This window comes from Rhinolophus sinicus, chromosome 17 (genome assembly GCF_057876585.1).
Source record: "Rhinolophus sinicus isolate RSI-liver-muscle chromosome 17, RSI-T2T, whole genome shotgun sequence".
Classification (NCBI taxonomy): Eukaryota; Metazoa; Chordata; class Mammalia; order Chiroptera; family Rhinolophidae; genus Rhinolophus; species Rhinolophus sinicus.
This window is the reverse complement of record NC_142517.1, coordinates 45,658,986-45,675,212: the sequence shown is the minus strand read 5'-3', so window position 1 is coordinate 45,675,212 and position 16,227 is coordinate 45,658,986. Positions and strand designations below refer to the sequence as shown.

The following is a 16,227-nucleotide window of genomic DNA, read 5'->3' as shown; positions in this document are numbered from 1 at the left end:
TAATAAAGAGCCCAAGGCATAAAATGGCTTAAGAAAAATTGTAATGACAACTGCTATAAAAATCACGGCTCTTATTAGGTCACCTCATATAGAAAAAGACAAACATCTTTATTTTTCAACATGACAATAACGAGATACAAGTCACATACAATGTTATTACTGAAAAAATAGAAATAAGCATCACTATCAGAATACTCCACATAAATAACATATCAGACAAGACTAATTTTCAATTAAGTCACTATATGTAATTAAGTGACACTTAACATGTAGAAGTACCTACCAACAAGATTCCTAGGAACCTGAATAAAATCCTCCACAAATTCCAAGAAACTTCTAGCCTTTTTCACAGCATCAGCACTCTGCAGGAGGAAAGGGAAAAACAAACATGAGATAAAACATGAAGAAAACTCACATTCCAAAACAAAAACACAAGAAAAATCTGAATTATTATGCTCTTGTACAGATTCTGCTCAGTTCACTAGTGACATTACAGGTCAAATAATTCATGAAGTACTTAAAAAAAAAAGGCAATCATTAAAAGGTTAGGAAAAAAGTACAGTTAGAACCAAAACACATTAGACATCTCTAAGGTCCCATAAGCTCCTAAGAAAATTAGCAAGAGAGCTTAACTTATGTCAGCTAAATTTTAACCGTGTCCTAAATACATTTGGTCCATTTTCCCATGTTGAATTTCTCCAGGTAAATATTAAAAACAAATTTCATATTGTCTATACTGTCTGCATTGTTTTTCTCATTCTCAACAAAACAAATGATTCAAAAAGCTGTTTTCATAGGGATGCATTAGAAAAAAAACGTACCTATTCATAAGATCATTAAAATTCATTATTTCTAATGGGTACAATTTTTAAGACTGAAAGATGGGAGAAAAGGGCTTTCTAAAGGAAATGCACAGGTCTCAAAAAGTTAATTAACTTCCACTTTGAATGTTTGTTCTTTAATAACTAACCACAGATCAAGTGTATTGGTTGTGTGTGCTCATGGTATACCACATACAATAAAAAATTTAAAAACATGTTTAATTCTCATAAATTATAAGGTAAGCACTATTACGCATATTTCTCATTTTACCCTGAGGAAAATCATGCAGGAAGATTAACTTTCTCCAAGCCCACTTAACGTGGTAGACACAGAATTCCAATCCAGGAGGTATGGCCCAAAGCCTTTCATCTTAATTACTTTATTATACTGCCCACTTCTAAAGCTTTCAGAAATAAGAAACAGGCCTCTAGTCAATTTACTTTATGACTCAAGCTTTTCATAAAAGCTATCTATGTATGAAACGTCAAGACTTGAACTTATCACCCAAAAAAATCTCATCCATTTATTCGAATGTGGATGATCTCAATGAAAAGTTTGAATTATTTATTTTTCAGATTATCTTCCTGTCCACACAAATTTCACAATTAACAGTGACAGATATTATCTAAATTTAAGTTTTACCAAAGCTGTTCTTTTATATGCTATTTACAACTGTGCCTGACACAGTAAATATGCAAAAAATATTTGATAAATTGTAATGCACATAAATTGAGTTAAATTCAGAAGCCATTGGTAAAGAAACTTCTGAAAATAGTACACATTATTCAGTAAATCTTTCACTGTCCCGTACAATATCACCTTAAGTCCATATGCATATGTGTAATTAATTACTAGGCTGACTGATTTTAAATTGTTTCACTGGTAAACTTAAATTCCAAATAAATATGATCAAATAACAGTTAATGTTATAGCAAAGTTACCTAAATAGGTGGGGGACAAAAAAACGGCTTACCTCTCCATAGATTCTAAATGTTCCAGTATCTTCATCTAGCTCAATAGCGGTAACTCCAGGAACCTTCCTAGCTTGCTGTATGTTACTACCATGCGTTCCTATTGCCAGACCCATCAAATCTTCTCTCACAACAAATTCCTCATGAAAAGCTGCTGCAAGTTGTTTTGTGCACTAGTAAAAGAAGTAAATTAGAATTATAAAAATCAAAAACAAAAATATTTTTTTGTATACCCACATTCATAGCATTATTTACAATAGTCAAGGAGGAAAAGAAACCCAAATATCCAGACTGGATAAACAAAATGTGATACATGCATACAATGCAGTTATTCAGCCTTGAAAAGAAAATTCTGACATATGCTACAACATGGATAAACACTGAAGACATTACGCTTACTGAAATAAGCCAGTCACAAAACAACTAATACTATGATTCCAATTATATGTGGTAGCTAGAGTAGTCAAATGTATAGAACAGAAAGTAAAAGGGTGGCTGCCTAAGGCTGGGGGAAGGGGAAGCCATCATTTAGTGGTTAATAGTTTAAGTTTTGCAAGGTAAAAACTCATTTGGGGTCATATACTGGAAGGGGAGAAAATAGTTTGATGAGTCTATTTAGTCACGATCACAGAAAACAGTAATTCTAACACAATTTTCTAGAATACTAATATAGGCAGTTCAATTCAGAGGATTTATGTTTCAAAACTCATTTGCATACCCCTGGTTTAGAACTTTAAAATTAGTAAGGGCATTCACAAAGTTGTCCTAAATAATACCTCAATTTCTCTAAGACAGTGTATCGGTGCATGTGTGTTTAAGGGAGGGTGGGAGGAACCAATCTCTTAACAAGTACGACAGTGACAGTCTCTAGGGACAGGATAGAAAAGCAATGTTAGGCTCTTTTTAAATGTGTGTCCTCCTTGTCTCTTACGCAAAACTTATGATAATCTATTTACTAATGGAAGTGTGTTGTGACTGACAGGTGTCAAGGTAGCAAAAAAAAAAAACAGGTTAAGAATAAAGAATTAGCAATACAGTTCTACTGGATATCCCTAGTGAATTTCTAAGTTCTTTGGTACCTGTCATCTAAGTCCTAAAAAAGAACTCAACAGGCATTTATGTCTGAGAAAAGTAATAGAAACAAACCAATTCTTCTAAGAAAACAAGGACATCACAAAACAGGTCCTAAGTTGTCTTACCTAATAGACAAGTAGTTTGAGCCAGGGAACTTGAATATACTTATGAAACTGGGACATACAAAAAACCTTTTATGAGTAAACCCACTTACTTCTAAATGCTTAGTGGCCTCTTCATTTCTGGACATAAGCATCAACTTCGTACGAATACTTCGCAAATGCATATCACTTAAAATATTTACTCTCTTCACAGTTGCTTCACTGGCAGACTATAAAGAAACAAGTTAATCACTCAAAAACTTCATCATTTTTCAAGATAATACAAATGAGACCTTCACAATCTAAGTCTTCCTTGATTCTTACTGACTACACTTCTCATCTATAACACCTCCTTCCCCAAGTAATCGTACTTTCCTTTCTGAATTCCCTTATGAAATTCTGCTATTCACATTATGATGGGGGGGGGCAAAACCCAACACATTAAGAAATTTATGTTAAGAACGTCGAAATATTTTTCCTTACTTCAGAAGAAAACAAATTAGCATTTTATAACTACAAAATTTTTTCTCCCAGTTATTAATAAATCCACTATACACCAATACACCAAGTTAGCTGTTATTTTCTGAAATATTTAATTATAAAATCTGTGCGGCATCTATTATCTACCTTAAAATATGGAGTTATCTTACCAGTATCATTAGCTGTGTGGTTTCTGGATGGTAAAAAATTCTGCATGCCCCTACTGCCTTCTTAAAATCTTTATGTGCATTTTCATTAGCACACCTAGGGAAAAATTAATTCATCTTTAAGACCTAAATAATAGATTAAATTAGAGGGCATTTATAATGCAAACTCGGTATTTCATTTTGACACCACCCATTAAAACTTTTGTTTATTAAAAAGATGTTCTATCAGAAGTTTTTGATTAGGTGTTTGGGGAAAAAAGATTTTTGCAGCACTGAAAAATCCTCTTAATTCACAAAGCAATCAACAGTAAACAAAATTACTCACGCCTCTCTCAAATCTTCAGGGACATCCACTGTGCATTTAAAGAAGGTATTTTTTTTGACAGTTTTATTTTGATTGACAGGCCGAAGTCGCTCAAATGTGACTATTTCATTGTAAGTGGCATCACAAGCAGCATATTCAATGACATAAAACTAAAAGACATCAAAATACTTTAAAAATCCCATCTGAACAAAAATAATGAGCTTTAAATGAAGTTCTAATTCCCTTGCTCAGCTTCAATAGCAGCGCCCCCCACCCGCTTTGTGGCACAACACTAAGCACCGCTTGGTTACATCAATCTGATTTGCCTAGATTATAGGTTCTTAGGAGCATGAATCCTTGATGGTCCTCACATGCTCAGGACGCACCTCTGGAGAGCAGCTTTGGTGTTTGCAAATTCAGAACACAAATGGAAACTAATGGTGTGATGAATTTTTGAAATGTGTGACCAACTATTTCTGAAGTAGACTTTAGAAACAAAACAGAATTGGAGTAACATTTACAGAAACCAAGAGTTGAGGTATTTCCTTGGAAATTAGTCACAAACCAAGTGTTAATATCACTTACTTCTCCTTTCATCATTCGAACTTTAGCCAACCACCATCCACAAGGTTCTTGGTCATTTGCTCTTGAATATACCTGTAGAGGCAAAAAAAAAAAAGGCCTTAACCATTCATCCCAGAAGATTTCAACATTGTAAATAATGATTATAAATAACAAGCCCCATTAAACTCAAGAATCAAAAATGTTATTGTAATTGGTGTCTTAAAATGTAGTTTAATTAAGAGTAATGTAGGCTTGAATTTTACTACTGAAAAATAAAACAAGCTTTTTTGGGGGCAAATTGGCTCTTGACAATTGAACTCAAATTCACGAAGCTTTACTAAGCATAAATATTATTTTAAAGAAATGCTTCTTACAAAGCAGTTTTTGTTACATAGTACAAAACATAGATCTTTCACTTTGTTAGCATTGTTCATTTCAAGCACTGTGTTTTGATGATTCAAGTATCAGAAGGATAAGCTAGAACTTACTGAGGATGTATTTTAAATCTGATATCTATAAGATGTTGAAATCAAGAATTGTTTTCAGAAAATAACCCCAATTTTAAAATTCCTTCGAGGATATGACACTTAGATCCCTTGCTGAGGAACCTAGATCAAATGTGCTAGCAGTTTAGCTGAACAACAACAACAAAAAATACACATTAGTCCATCTAGCAGAGTACATATCTTATAAAACCTTCTATCTAAAAAAACTGAATATGCTCTGTATCTGTAATTATCAGGAAATTTTTAACATAATCCATTAGAAAAGTTTCTATTAGGGATTATTTATGACACAGCAGCTTTTTTGATGTCTTTTCAACACAAGGGAAACGGAGCAGTGGGGGTGGGGGGAGGCCTGAGCAGAAATGACTAAGAAGTACCCACAAAAATCTAGGTTTTATGAACTCAGGTTGCCCGTACAGAGGTGGGCAGAGAAATCCACCAATACATGTTAACAGCCATCTGTGAGACAAATGCAAACTACTACTGATAGGCAAATAGTTTCGGCAAGCCTGAAGCGTCTATCAAAATGATCTCAGAGTGATCTTCGAAGTGGTAGCAATATCAAAACCGTTAAATACGAATAAGCCAAAGCCACATGATCAACTTTATTGTATACCATAATTAGAAAAAAAGGCATGAGAAAAAAAATAGGTCTAATTGTATAAATTAGGCTACAGAGGACTCAATTTTAGCTTTTGCTTTTATGAGCAAATCTATTTCATGACGTTTATTCTTTCATACAGATCTTCCAAAATAAAACAAGAAATTTTACTTTTTTAAAAATAAAACTCACTTTATTTTGCAATTGGTATATGCATCCAGTATGCCCTTTTATAAGGCTGAATCTAGTGACCTTATTTTTCTATTATCTTGAAACACTTTGCTATTTCATCATCATTCGTTATTCTCAACTATACTTTGGAAAAAAAAATGAAAGAAAAATCTAAAGAAAAAATCTAAAGAAAACAGAAGAATAATGGTATCACCTATAAGGACACAACAGTAAAATATATCATTACTACTGCATCATCCTCTACTTTCTTTACTGCATGGTGTTTTAAGAAAATAAAAGACTGGAAACACCATTCTTGTAGTCTGCTTTTAGCTATTGTTAAATAGTTAAGAATTTCAGAATTTTTATGTTCCACCCAAAATTGCAAAGAGAAGAAAATTTACAGAGGAAGGACTTTCATGATTATTAGAGGAATCGACTGATGCAAAGAAACAGACAACATCACTCTAGATTCTAATGGTCGATGTGAAATTATAAGTGGAATCTCAGACTTTGAAGTCTTCAGATGATGACATCCCAGATGAATAGCCCAAACAATATACTTCTAAGGAGAAAAAGGAAATTCAGTATTCTCACCCAGTTAATCATTCAACTGGGACTTCATTATACAATATCCTGCAACAAGACTCTGGACCATTCTGTTTTTCTAAAAGGATACATTAACACCATTCTTTCATCTTTTATGTCTGCATACCAAAATGTACTTGATACAGTTCCTAAGTGGCCAAATGCCAAAGGCAGCTGTGTATACAAAAATTACTAGAAAGAAACAGATGAAGAAGAAATGCAAAAAATTCAATGGATTAGTCAATTCAATTGGTTAAATATGGAAATGGTGTAATTATAGCACCAAGATGACTATACTTTGTTCAGTAAAATTAGAAACCACCAAAAGTTCAAATTTTCTTAAAGTAGTACACAGTGATAATTCAAGTGTAAAATGAACCAGAAGAAATGATAAACTAGAACTTATTAGAGATGTATTTTAAATTTGATTATCAGTATTTATAAGATAGGTATGGTTGGGGTTGTTGCATTGATAGCTGAGGAACAGTAAGTAATATTTATAGAACTTGACTCATTTTAGGTATATGTATTATCATAACCAGGAAAATACATAATAAAAAATTTTATGTGCTATGTTTAAATGCTTATTAAGACATCTAAGAATATTGACCATCACTATTCTTTTATTTCTACTTCCGTAAAATTATATGTAAAATGACTTTAAAAAATTTTAAAAACCAGTAAATGTGGTTTATTGGGCCCAAATGATAAATGATGACTATTTTCCCTATTATACTGAGGATTAAGAAAAACAAAAAGGAAACCCTAAGGAGTTCTTGTCGATTACAAGCACTACCTCAGAAAGGCAGTTTAATTCCACTGGAGGATCTCTTGGTGATTTATTTTTAGTGGAAGGGTGCCTCCAGCTTAAATGCTAAAAAAGACTGGTTTTAAAACTACCTAAATCCCTTTTTTCTTATTCTATTTTCACCAAAGTACAACCTTCTAAGAATCTGGCTTATGTAAGCTTACCTTCAGAGAGACAGAGACAGACAGAGAGACAGAGAGGGAGCGAGTTAGAGAGAGAGAGAGAGAGAGAGAGAGAGAGAGAGAGAGAGAGAGAGAGAGAGAGAACCATGTTGGACTACCGTGAGGCTTTATTTCTCATTGAACACTGAAATGCTGGATCCCATTTTATACCTACATCCATCTCTGTAAACTTCATCAGTAATTTTACGTCTGAAAGACAAAGCCACTCTCATAAAGCCAAGTACGAATGTGGCTCTCCTTGAGTGAGTGCCGTGGGTCAAATCACATCCTTTATAAAATGGACAGTGTACCTCATACAATAAAATCACTTTAATAACCCAGAATTAAAACTGTGCCCTAGTATACTGTGTTCCAAATGTTGATTACTGAATTTATTTATGACTATGTCATCGGAATAAGAGCATCTCATAAAAATTCCCTTTCTTCAGATTTCACTTAAATCTCTAAACTATTACAAGGAGCAATTCACATTCTAAAGCAATGGCTTTCACTGCAATGTAAGATTCCAAGTTTCTTCAAATCCAAGGAAGAGCTTTAAAAAGCAGGAGACTAAGAAGTGCCCAAGGGAGACCTAAAAACACAACAGTACTCAGACTGAAGGTTACAGTTCCATGGAGTGAAGGATGGAATATGAAGAATCAAATTCCAAAAGCCTATTTAAGGATTCTTTCTACCAAATAACTCCAAGTGAAACTTTATTACAAAATGGTCTTCAAAATCTACCACATGACCAAATTGTGACTTAAATGGAATTCCAGTCTGGATCGTAATGTTACCGACTTCTCATTCAAGTTAATAATAATGTCCAACTATGCATTTCAAAGTCACAACCAAATAGAGATAATAATAAACACCACAGATAGACATTTTTACAAGTTTTCACCAAACTATAAAGAAAATTTCTAAATAATGTTAACCACTAAACTGAATACTTAATCATTATGACCTATTTTACAACTACATGGGATACATTTATTGCATACCGTTCCCCTGTATCCAACATTTCATCTCATTACAATCTATGAATAGAAAATGTACATTAAGGAAGGTTAACATCTAGAACATATTAATATAATTTATCTACCTATACAATATTATCATCTCATTCATACTTGTGGCTGATACTCTAAAAAATGGGTTTCATAAGTCTTAAAACCTATCCATTTTCCAAAAGAGAAAGATAAAAATAGTAAGAGTATGTTCACCTCTTTCTTTAGTGTATGAGCTTTTCCTAAGACTAAGACTAATAATGAACTTGGTATTACGAGAAAGACTATATACACAGCTGAAACTTTCAGATTGGTAACAAGAATCAAACGGAAACATTTTTAAGGTATATGTAAAAGTGTATGTGTAGTGTATCTTTTGTATAAACAAAAGGCTGAAAAAAAATAAGAGTGTCCTATCTCAAATTATTCTTATCTCCTTTATCTAATTTCTCTCAAGGCACCTATTCTAATATTTAGTTAAAACATAAAGATGTATAACCATCATGTCTGAGAATCTGCCGTAAAAGATGAAAGAAAAGGCTTATGTCACAAGAACCAAAACTTGCCAATTCTTATCTCAACCAAAAAACTTCACAATTCAAAAAAAATTTTTATTTTTATTATCAAATATGTTAAACCGAAGAAGAAAACCTTGAAAACCGTGTAAAATTATATATTGGCTTGAGAGGTGAGGCTTCCTATGTAACGTGTGTCTGTGTGTGTATAACTTGTTGAACAAGGCCAGTACCTATAATAAAAATCAAGGTATACCTCATGTGAAATCACTGGGGGAAAAGTTTTCTACTGCCCTTCCAGTATCCCAGAACATCATGTTATATAACCAGCTCAAGAGAAGCTAAAGAACTCACTTTCCCATTTCCTCCAACTGGATAAGCTGAGCATTATTTCAGCAATCTTTAGTTAGCAAAATCAACCATTAAACAAATACTTGTTGAAATAAATAAATTATATTAAGTGGTATAAAGATTTTAAAATATATGCCATCACTTTTTAAAAAGTCAAATAAAAAGACACTAATTAAGTTTAAAAACAGGTCTTTAAATTTTAGACCTTTCAAAACCAACTTTCTATTATAATCATAGTGTCTTCTTGAGGCCATTACTGGACTATGACATTAATTACTAGACCATGACATTAATTTATATTCTGTAACTCATAAATTGGCAGGAAGGCGAACCTCAAGTAGCTGTATTTTTAAAGTAATAAAATTTCAGTGTAAACCATATGAAATTATCAATATTCAACCATTCCTGTACTATATGGAAATTTCATATGGCTGAACTTTAAATAAATGCCTGAAGAGCTCAATGGAAGGCTCACCCCTGGATCATTTTTTGGTTCTAAATTTACTAATGGCCAAATCAAAGTCACCTTTCCCTTCTTCAAAGAGGAGGGGTTCCCAGAGGGGCAAAAGAACAAGAGTTGTGAATCTGGCACAAAACTGACAACACCCTGTAAATACAGCGTGCTATATTAAGAACAATATGTAGGACGAAAACTGAAACTGGTCATCAGTTTCCCAACCTTCCGGCTATATGACCTCAGAATGGTTAGTGAAATATTCAGAGTTTAGAAGAAGACCTCAAGAGATTATGTTAAACTGAGATAACCTGTTTAAAGAGCCAGTTAGTTGTATATTTATACATGTTACTGCTATGCAAGTTTCCGCTGTAATTACTGCTATTATACAATATTTGTGACTAGGAAAAAGGAAACAGTGGCCAGAAAATTATCAAGTTAGATTAAAAAACTAAGTACCCCCTTAAAAAAAGGTGCCAAGTCTGTAGAAATACTAAAATGAGTATTTTGAAGGCAACACAGAAAAAAATAGCAGATCTGAATGAGTGAAAGTATAACTTGTTAATGGCAAAAGTCACTGAACAGTTGTTGTTTTTAAAATTGCCTGGAAGAAAACACAACATATAACATAAAAACTTATCCATAAAATGCAAAGATTTTCTACATCAAAAAACTACATGGACAAACAATAAAAACAGACAATTCACAGAACAAGACTAACAGCCAATAAACTAATTTAAAGGACGCTCTGTATCACTAGTGATGATCAAGGAAATGAAGATTGCGAAGACATCAGCTTCTTTCTTTCAGGTTTATAATATTTTACATATTAGTAATAACCCAACCAATCAATGAGAAAACAAATACCTTCACGTGTTAGCAAAATTATGAAGTAGTAATTCCAAAAACATTTTTAGAGGACAAAAATGATACATTTTGTTACTACCAAAATTTTAAATATACATGCTATTTGATTCAGCAATTGAACCACTTAGATCTATGTTATCAGAAGATGATTTATATAAAGTGCCGTTAATTCTGTTTTTTAACATTTGTCAATAACTTCACGATCTTCTAACTATAATAAATCTCTATTAAGGAGTACTATGGGGTGGTTAGAAAAAATGAGGTAATCTGTATGCTCAGACATGAAACTGTGTATTATGTCTTCATTAACTGAAAACAAAAATCACAAATATATAACACATTAAGAAAAAATATGAAGAGACACTCAACTCTGGTAAATGAGATTTAACCTGTGTGGACAACAATCACACCTACACACTTACACTAAGAGAGGTTCACTTTTTATTTTATGTAGTTCTGTATCATTTTATATTTTACACTGAACAATGCTTAGAGTTTAAAGGGGGAGGGCTTTCAAAAAGTTATTAATATAACTTATTAATATAAGTTCGAAATATAAAGCCTAACAACCATAATTCCTAAACATTTCAGGTCATCTGTATAGATTCCTAACGACTGGTAGCCAAAAAAACCCGTTAATTCCATGGGTAGCAAGATTAATTTTCAGCTTTTTCCTTACGTGAATTTTCAAATTTTTCAAAAGTAAAAAAAAAAAAAAAAAAAAATGACAACATATTAATTTCAGATGATTCTCACAACTGTAAGGAGCAAATTTCACCAAGACTGAACCATAAAACTGTAATCATCAATTTCCAAATGGGTCACAAAAATGGTCCAGAAACTGGAGAAGACTTTCCTTGACTGAGACTGGAGAAAGCACACTGTATCAACACCCTCAGCACTTCAAGAAGTTTTTCCTTTAATCTGAGCCTTCTCACTACCAGTAAGTGTCTGAACCACAATTTAAAAAATACGAAAAGTACTAGTCTCAGAATTAACCACCATATATTTCTAATTCTAGAACATTTCCAAAAGTAAATCATTCCTTGCTTGACCTGAGTCATCACCAGAATTCCAGAAGGAAAAAACCTCTACATAAATTCTGAAAATTGAAAACAAATCAAACTCTTTCATCCATCCTCAAAGAAAGATACTGATTAGAAATGTAATAGTGAGAAAAATATTTGCACTGGAGTGAAAAGTCCAAGTGAACACAGTACAGTAGTAATCAGCTGCATCACTGTCTCAAGTCATAGCACCCACCACCAAGTGGGTGCTACTTCACACTTAATTTTCAAGTCACTTTGCAACTTTGTTCCCCCCCATGTCTTCGCATACCATCTGAGACATTTCCCTCAAGGCCACAAGCACACACCACATGTAGACTACAGTTACAGGTCTCCTTACATAAAAGTTCTTAGTACCCACTTTTGGTCAAATCAACTACAAAAGAAAAGGATGAGTAAAGTGAAGGCTGTAAAATTAGGGAGTGGGCTCGTGGTGTCCTGACACAATTAAGTTATAACATGCTTTGATTTAGCAAAAACGAAAGATGGGACAGTAAACTTAAGAGCAAGCAATTAAAATCTAGGTAGAATTTTAAAATGGAAATTCAGGTTATCAGGGGTTAAAAAACTAAACCACAATTCTTTGGTTTCCTAGCATATTATCTACAATTAATGTGAATTCCAAGGAACTTTACCATAAGAAAAACATACGAACAAAAGTAGGTTAACTAAATGAGTTCATTTCCAAAGTGCTCAGAAGTGTCTGGCACACGTGCACTGTTAAGTGTTTAGAAACACCTTCAGATAGCAGCTATTTCATCAGTAAAGGTTCTCCCATGCTCCAGTTCCCCGACCCCACCGTACATAAACTGGGCACAAATGAGATGTGAAAACCAGTTTCCTTCAATACTATCAAGCCAACTCCTTGTGAGAAACATATTTAGCATATTTGAGCACCTGGGAGGAGTTGTATTAATTTCTTGAAAATCAAATGTTCTATCTCCAACAAAATCACTACCCCTCTATTTAACAATAATTGTCAAGTTTCTTCTCACAGAACAGCAGGCATATTAACCCACAATATTAACATACTGAAGTCAAACATTCAAGATCTACTGGGTGTAAAAAAGATACAAAGAAGCAGTACAATATGATCTCATTCTTCTTTTTAAAAAGAGAGGAAGGAGAGCCTGGGAATGATATGTAGCCTGTGAACAGTGGTTTTTAATCTCTGGGCAGTGATTTTTTTTTTCATTTTGTTTTTCTGTACTTTAAAAAATTTCCAGATATTTCTAGAATATTCAACAAGGCAGTATACTAATTACAGTATTTCAAAGTACATAAAAACTATATTAATGCTCTATACCTATACTAAAGGATGACTATTTTATAAAGATACTGAGGAAAAAGCACAAGATAAATAAATGTTCAAGTAATTAGCAAAAAGAAGGAAAACAGAGACCAACATCATACAATCCTCTGTGCCAGAATCTGTGCAAAGCAATTCAAATGCCTTCCATCCTTAACTCTCATATTGTTTCATTATTTTCATTTTAGTGAAAAAGAAACTTGACCAACCAAAGCTAAAAATGGTAGAGCTGAGACATAAATCCCAGTTGACTCCAAAACTCAAACATTGCTACATTACACAACCATTACCAACATAGAGAGAAAATGAATTTGATTTATTCTCCATCAGCTAAATAGATTTTCCTACAAGATTAAAAAAAAAAAAGGAACACAAGAAAATAAACTTATAAATACATACCTCTACTTCATCTCCTTCACTAATTTCTTTTTTTATATCAGGTGGTGGTGGTAATCTAACTTCATTAAATGGAACCTGACGTTCTGGTTGCCAACTGAAGGATTAGAAAATAAATTAACAATTTTGTAATACATTATTCTAATAACCCATAATATGGAAGCTAGTATATAGTTTATGTTAGTGCTGTATATATTTCAAATGAATCATTTTTCCATAAAGATAAACCATTTTCATATTATATATTTTTCCAACTAATTAGTCTGTTGAAGTAGAACAGATTTTGCATGACTCTTGATGAACCTTATAAATAACTAACATCATTAAAAATAATTACATATTACCTGCCAAATTACTCACCCTAAGGGAACAGTACATACATTCTGCAAATGAAATAAGCTACATTCATAGTAATGACTTAGATACAAAATAATATCCCATCTATACCGCTGCCAAATTAACAGCAATGGGATCAACTTATTTCAAACACATTTACAACTATGTGACCCATTAAGCAACATAATTTCAGACATTATAAAAACAATATAAACTGCCTAATTCCTTTTTAGTGTGCTTATTCACAGAAATACAGAAAATTACTCAATTATTTTGAATAGTTGAATTATAAGATTCAATTTTCCCACATAGAATTTATCTTTTTCTACAATGAACATATACATGATGAAAACCTATAAAAAAAAGCTTACTTTTAATTTTTGAGGCAAATATGTATCAAAACTACTAATTTAGCTATTGCTTAACTGACATTATTTTGTGTTGTATTTTATAAGCTGCTTTGATGAGTAATTTCCAGTTCTAACAGGTCATGTATATGCCAGGGAGGTATACCAGCACATAAAATGTTCCTATAGTTTCTATCTGCCAATGAGACGGTAAAACAGTAGGAGACAAGTAAAAAGAGTTTTGAATGCTTTCTTTCCACCATTACTGTCTAAATGGCAGCTGTCAGAGACAGAAATCATCACACTTGTTTCTACAAAACAGCTGTTGGGCAGATACGTTTTCAGGCAGTTCCTGAAGCAGCTTCAAGTGTAAGTTGAACTTACACTTCTTTCTGATGTTCAGTTATACAGCAGTGCCCCTTTATAACCCTTCCTACCCAAGCCTAGCATACTACCATACATTTTTAGATCACCTAGCCCTTACGGTATTTATAAAATTGATATTATTCCTTATTAATATCAAGCAAACAAAAGTGGCCTGCTACTTATTTATTCTGACTACCAGTAGCCATGTGGAAAGCCTGCTACATCATTTAAACATTTTGCATTTTTAAGAATTAAGCACATTATATAATCCCATTTGTGCCACCTATTTTTACAAAAACTACGTACTGATTCATATTCATGTGCTTTGGCAAACAAAAGGGTCATGAAAAAGGTTACAAATAAAATGTGGGAAGAAAAACGGGAAGAGTTATCAAAACGAGAATTATCTGAACTCACAAGACAGTTAAACCATCAAAGACCCCACCCAAAAGCAAACAGTTTGGGACTACCCATCTTTAAAATTAAGATCTTTATCAATAAAAAAATAATTTACTTGTTCTCGAAAACAACTGTGAGGGAGTCTTCATGAACATCTTTGATAAAGCCCTGAAAAAAACAAGAACATAATTAAAAGCATATCAATATTCAATTAAATGGTAACTCTAAAAGGTGATATTAAAGATACAAAGACAATAACGGGGTACTGAAAAGAACAGAGCTTGGACTTAGACAAATATAGGTTTGATTTCCATCTCCATCATTCGTAAAACGTATGACCTTGGAAGTTACTTAAACTCTCTGAACCTTAGTTTTCACATAATACCATAACCTCAGTTTCACACACCTACCTTAGAATTAGGAAAAAGAAATCTACACGCCTGAAACCTCATAGGTATTAGTCAATACTCAACTGAGATAGTATTTAGTACTGTGACTAATAGTTCAGGCTCTAGGGTTGGGATGCCGGGATTCACATCCTAGGCTCTTATCACTTATATATTCTTGAACATAGCTTTAAGAACCTAACGATTCATTACATTATCATATCCCATGAAATTATGAGAAATAATTAATGTTTACCACAGTAATTGTCATGAAGACAGGACTCAAATTTATCACAAATATTAGTTATAAGTATTAAATTATAACCCATCTTTAATAAAAGGCATGACTACATTTTGAATGCTAACCTTGCTATTAATCTTCATTTTTTCCTACAACTTCTCTTCCTCCTTTGTTTAAAAAAAAAAACATCGGACTATACTGAGTACACTGCCTCAAAACCATTTGGGAATAAATATAGATTCTCAATAAAAAAATCAGTAGTCATTTTCTAGCCTTGAAATTAATTTTGAAGTTAGTGTTTTTACTTTGTCTTCATTTGACTAATGCAGCTAAAAGAACCATTAAGACAGGACATATTCAAGAAAGAGCAAAGGACTTGGGTGCAGAACAGCTCCACCACTAAGTAACCATGCGAAGCAGTCCTTGGCACTTGTACGATTACAACTGACATTAAATGACACTTTATTTTCTGTCAATCAGAACTGCAAAGTTCTCAACCTTAGTCAAATGTTTTCACCCACACTTTCAAACACTAGGCACTTAGTAAATACTTTTCTAAAACATCTTATCATACTTGACTCCACAATGTGCACTATAAACTAGCCGAGTAAGCACACACACTTGCAATACTGGTTAAAACATGGCAGAAAAATGAACGTACCTATTTACCTCATCGCTCCCAGAAGTCCATTAAATAGTAAAAGGGATTTTAAGGCATGAACCCACAAGAAAAAAGACAATAAAGAGAAAAGAACTGCAAAAAAACCTCTGGGAAATTTACAAAGCAAATAGAAGAGTCACTAAAAAAACAAACCATAAAACAAAACAAACCCAAAGCAACTACCAACTATGCCTTAGACATTAT

The 16,227-nt window shown here is 32.9% G+C and overlaps 1 protein-coding gene across 7 annotated transcripts in view; it reads right to left on the bottom strand.

Annotated features, from left to right (window-relative positions):
• Positions 1 to 16,227, bottom strand: part of FXR1 (FMR1 autosomal homolog 1) — a 55,139-nt gene that overhangs the window by 22,515 nt on the left and 16,397 nt on the right. For all 7 annotated transcript variants that reach the window (XM_019737337.3, XM_019737338.3, XM_019737341.3 and 4 more), the window contains exons 2-9: positions 14,851 to 14,903; positions 13,291 to 13,384; positions 4,505 to 4,576; positions 3,941 to 4,089; positions 3,619 to 3,712; positions 3,082 to 3,198; positions 1,796 to 1,966; positions 284 to 362 (exon numbers count right to left, since the gene is read on the bottom strand). In XM_019737337.3, coding sequence (XP_019592896.1) covers positions 284 to 362; positions 1,796 to 1,966; positions 3,082 to 3,198; positions 3,619 to 3,712; positions 3,941 to 4,089; positions 4,505 to 4,576; positions 13,291 to 13,384; positions 14,851 to 14,903 — 829 coding nt within the window. The remainder of the gene's footprint in view (positions 1 to 283; positions 363 to 1,795; positions 1,967 to 3,081; positions 3,199 to 3,618; positions 3,713 to 3,940; positions 4,090 to 4,504; positions 4,577 to 13,290; positions 13,385 to 14,850; positions 14,904 to 16,227) is intronic.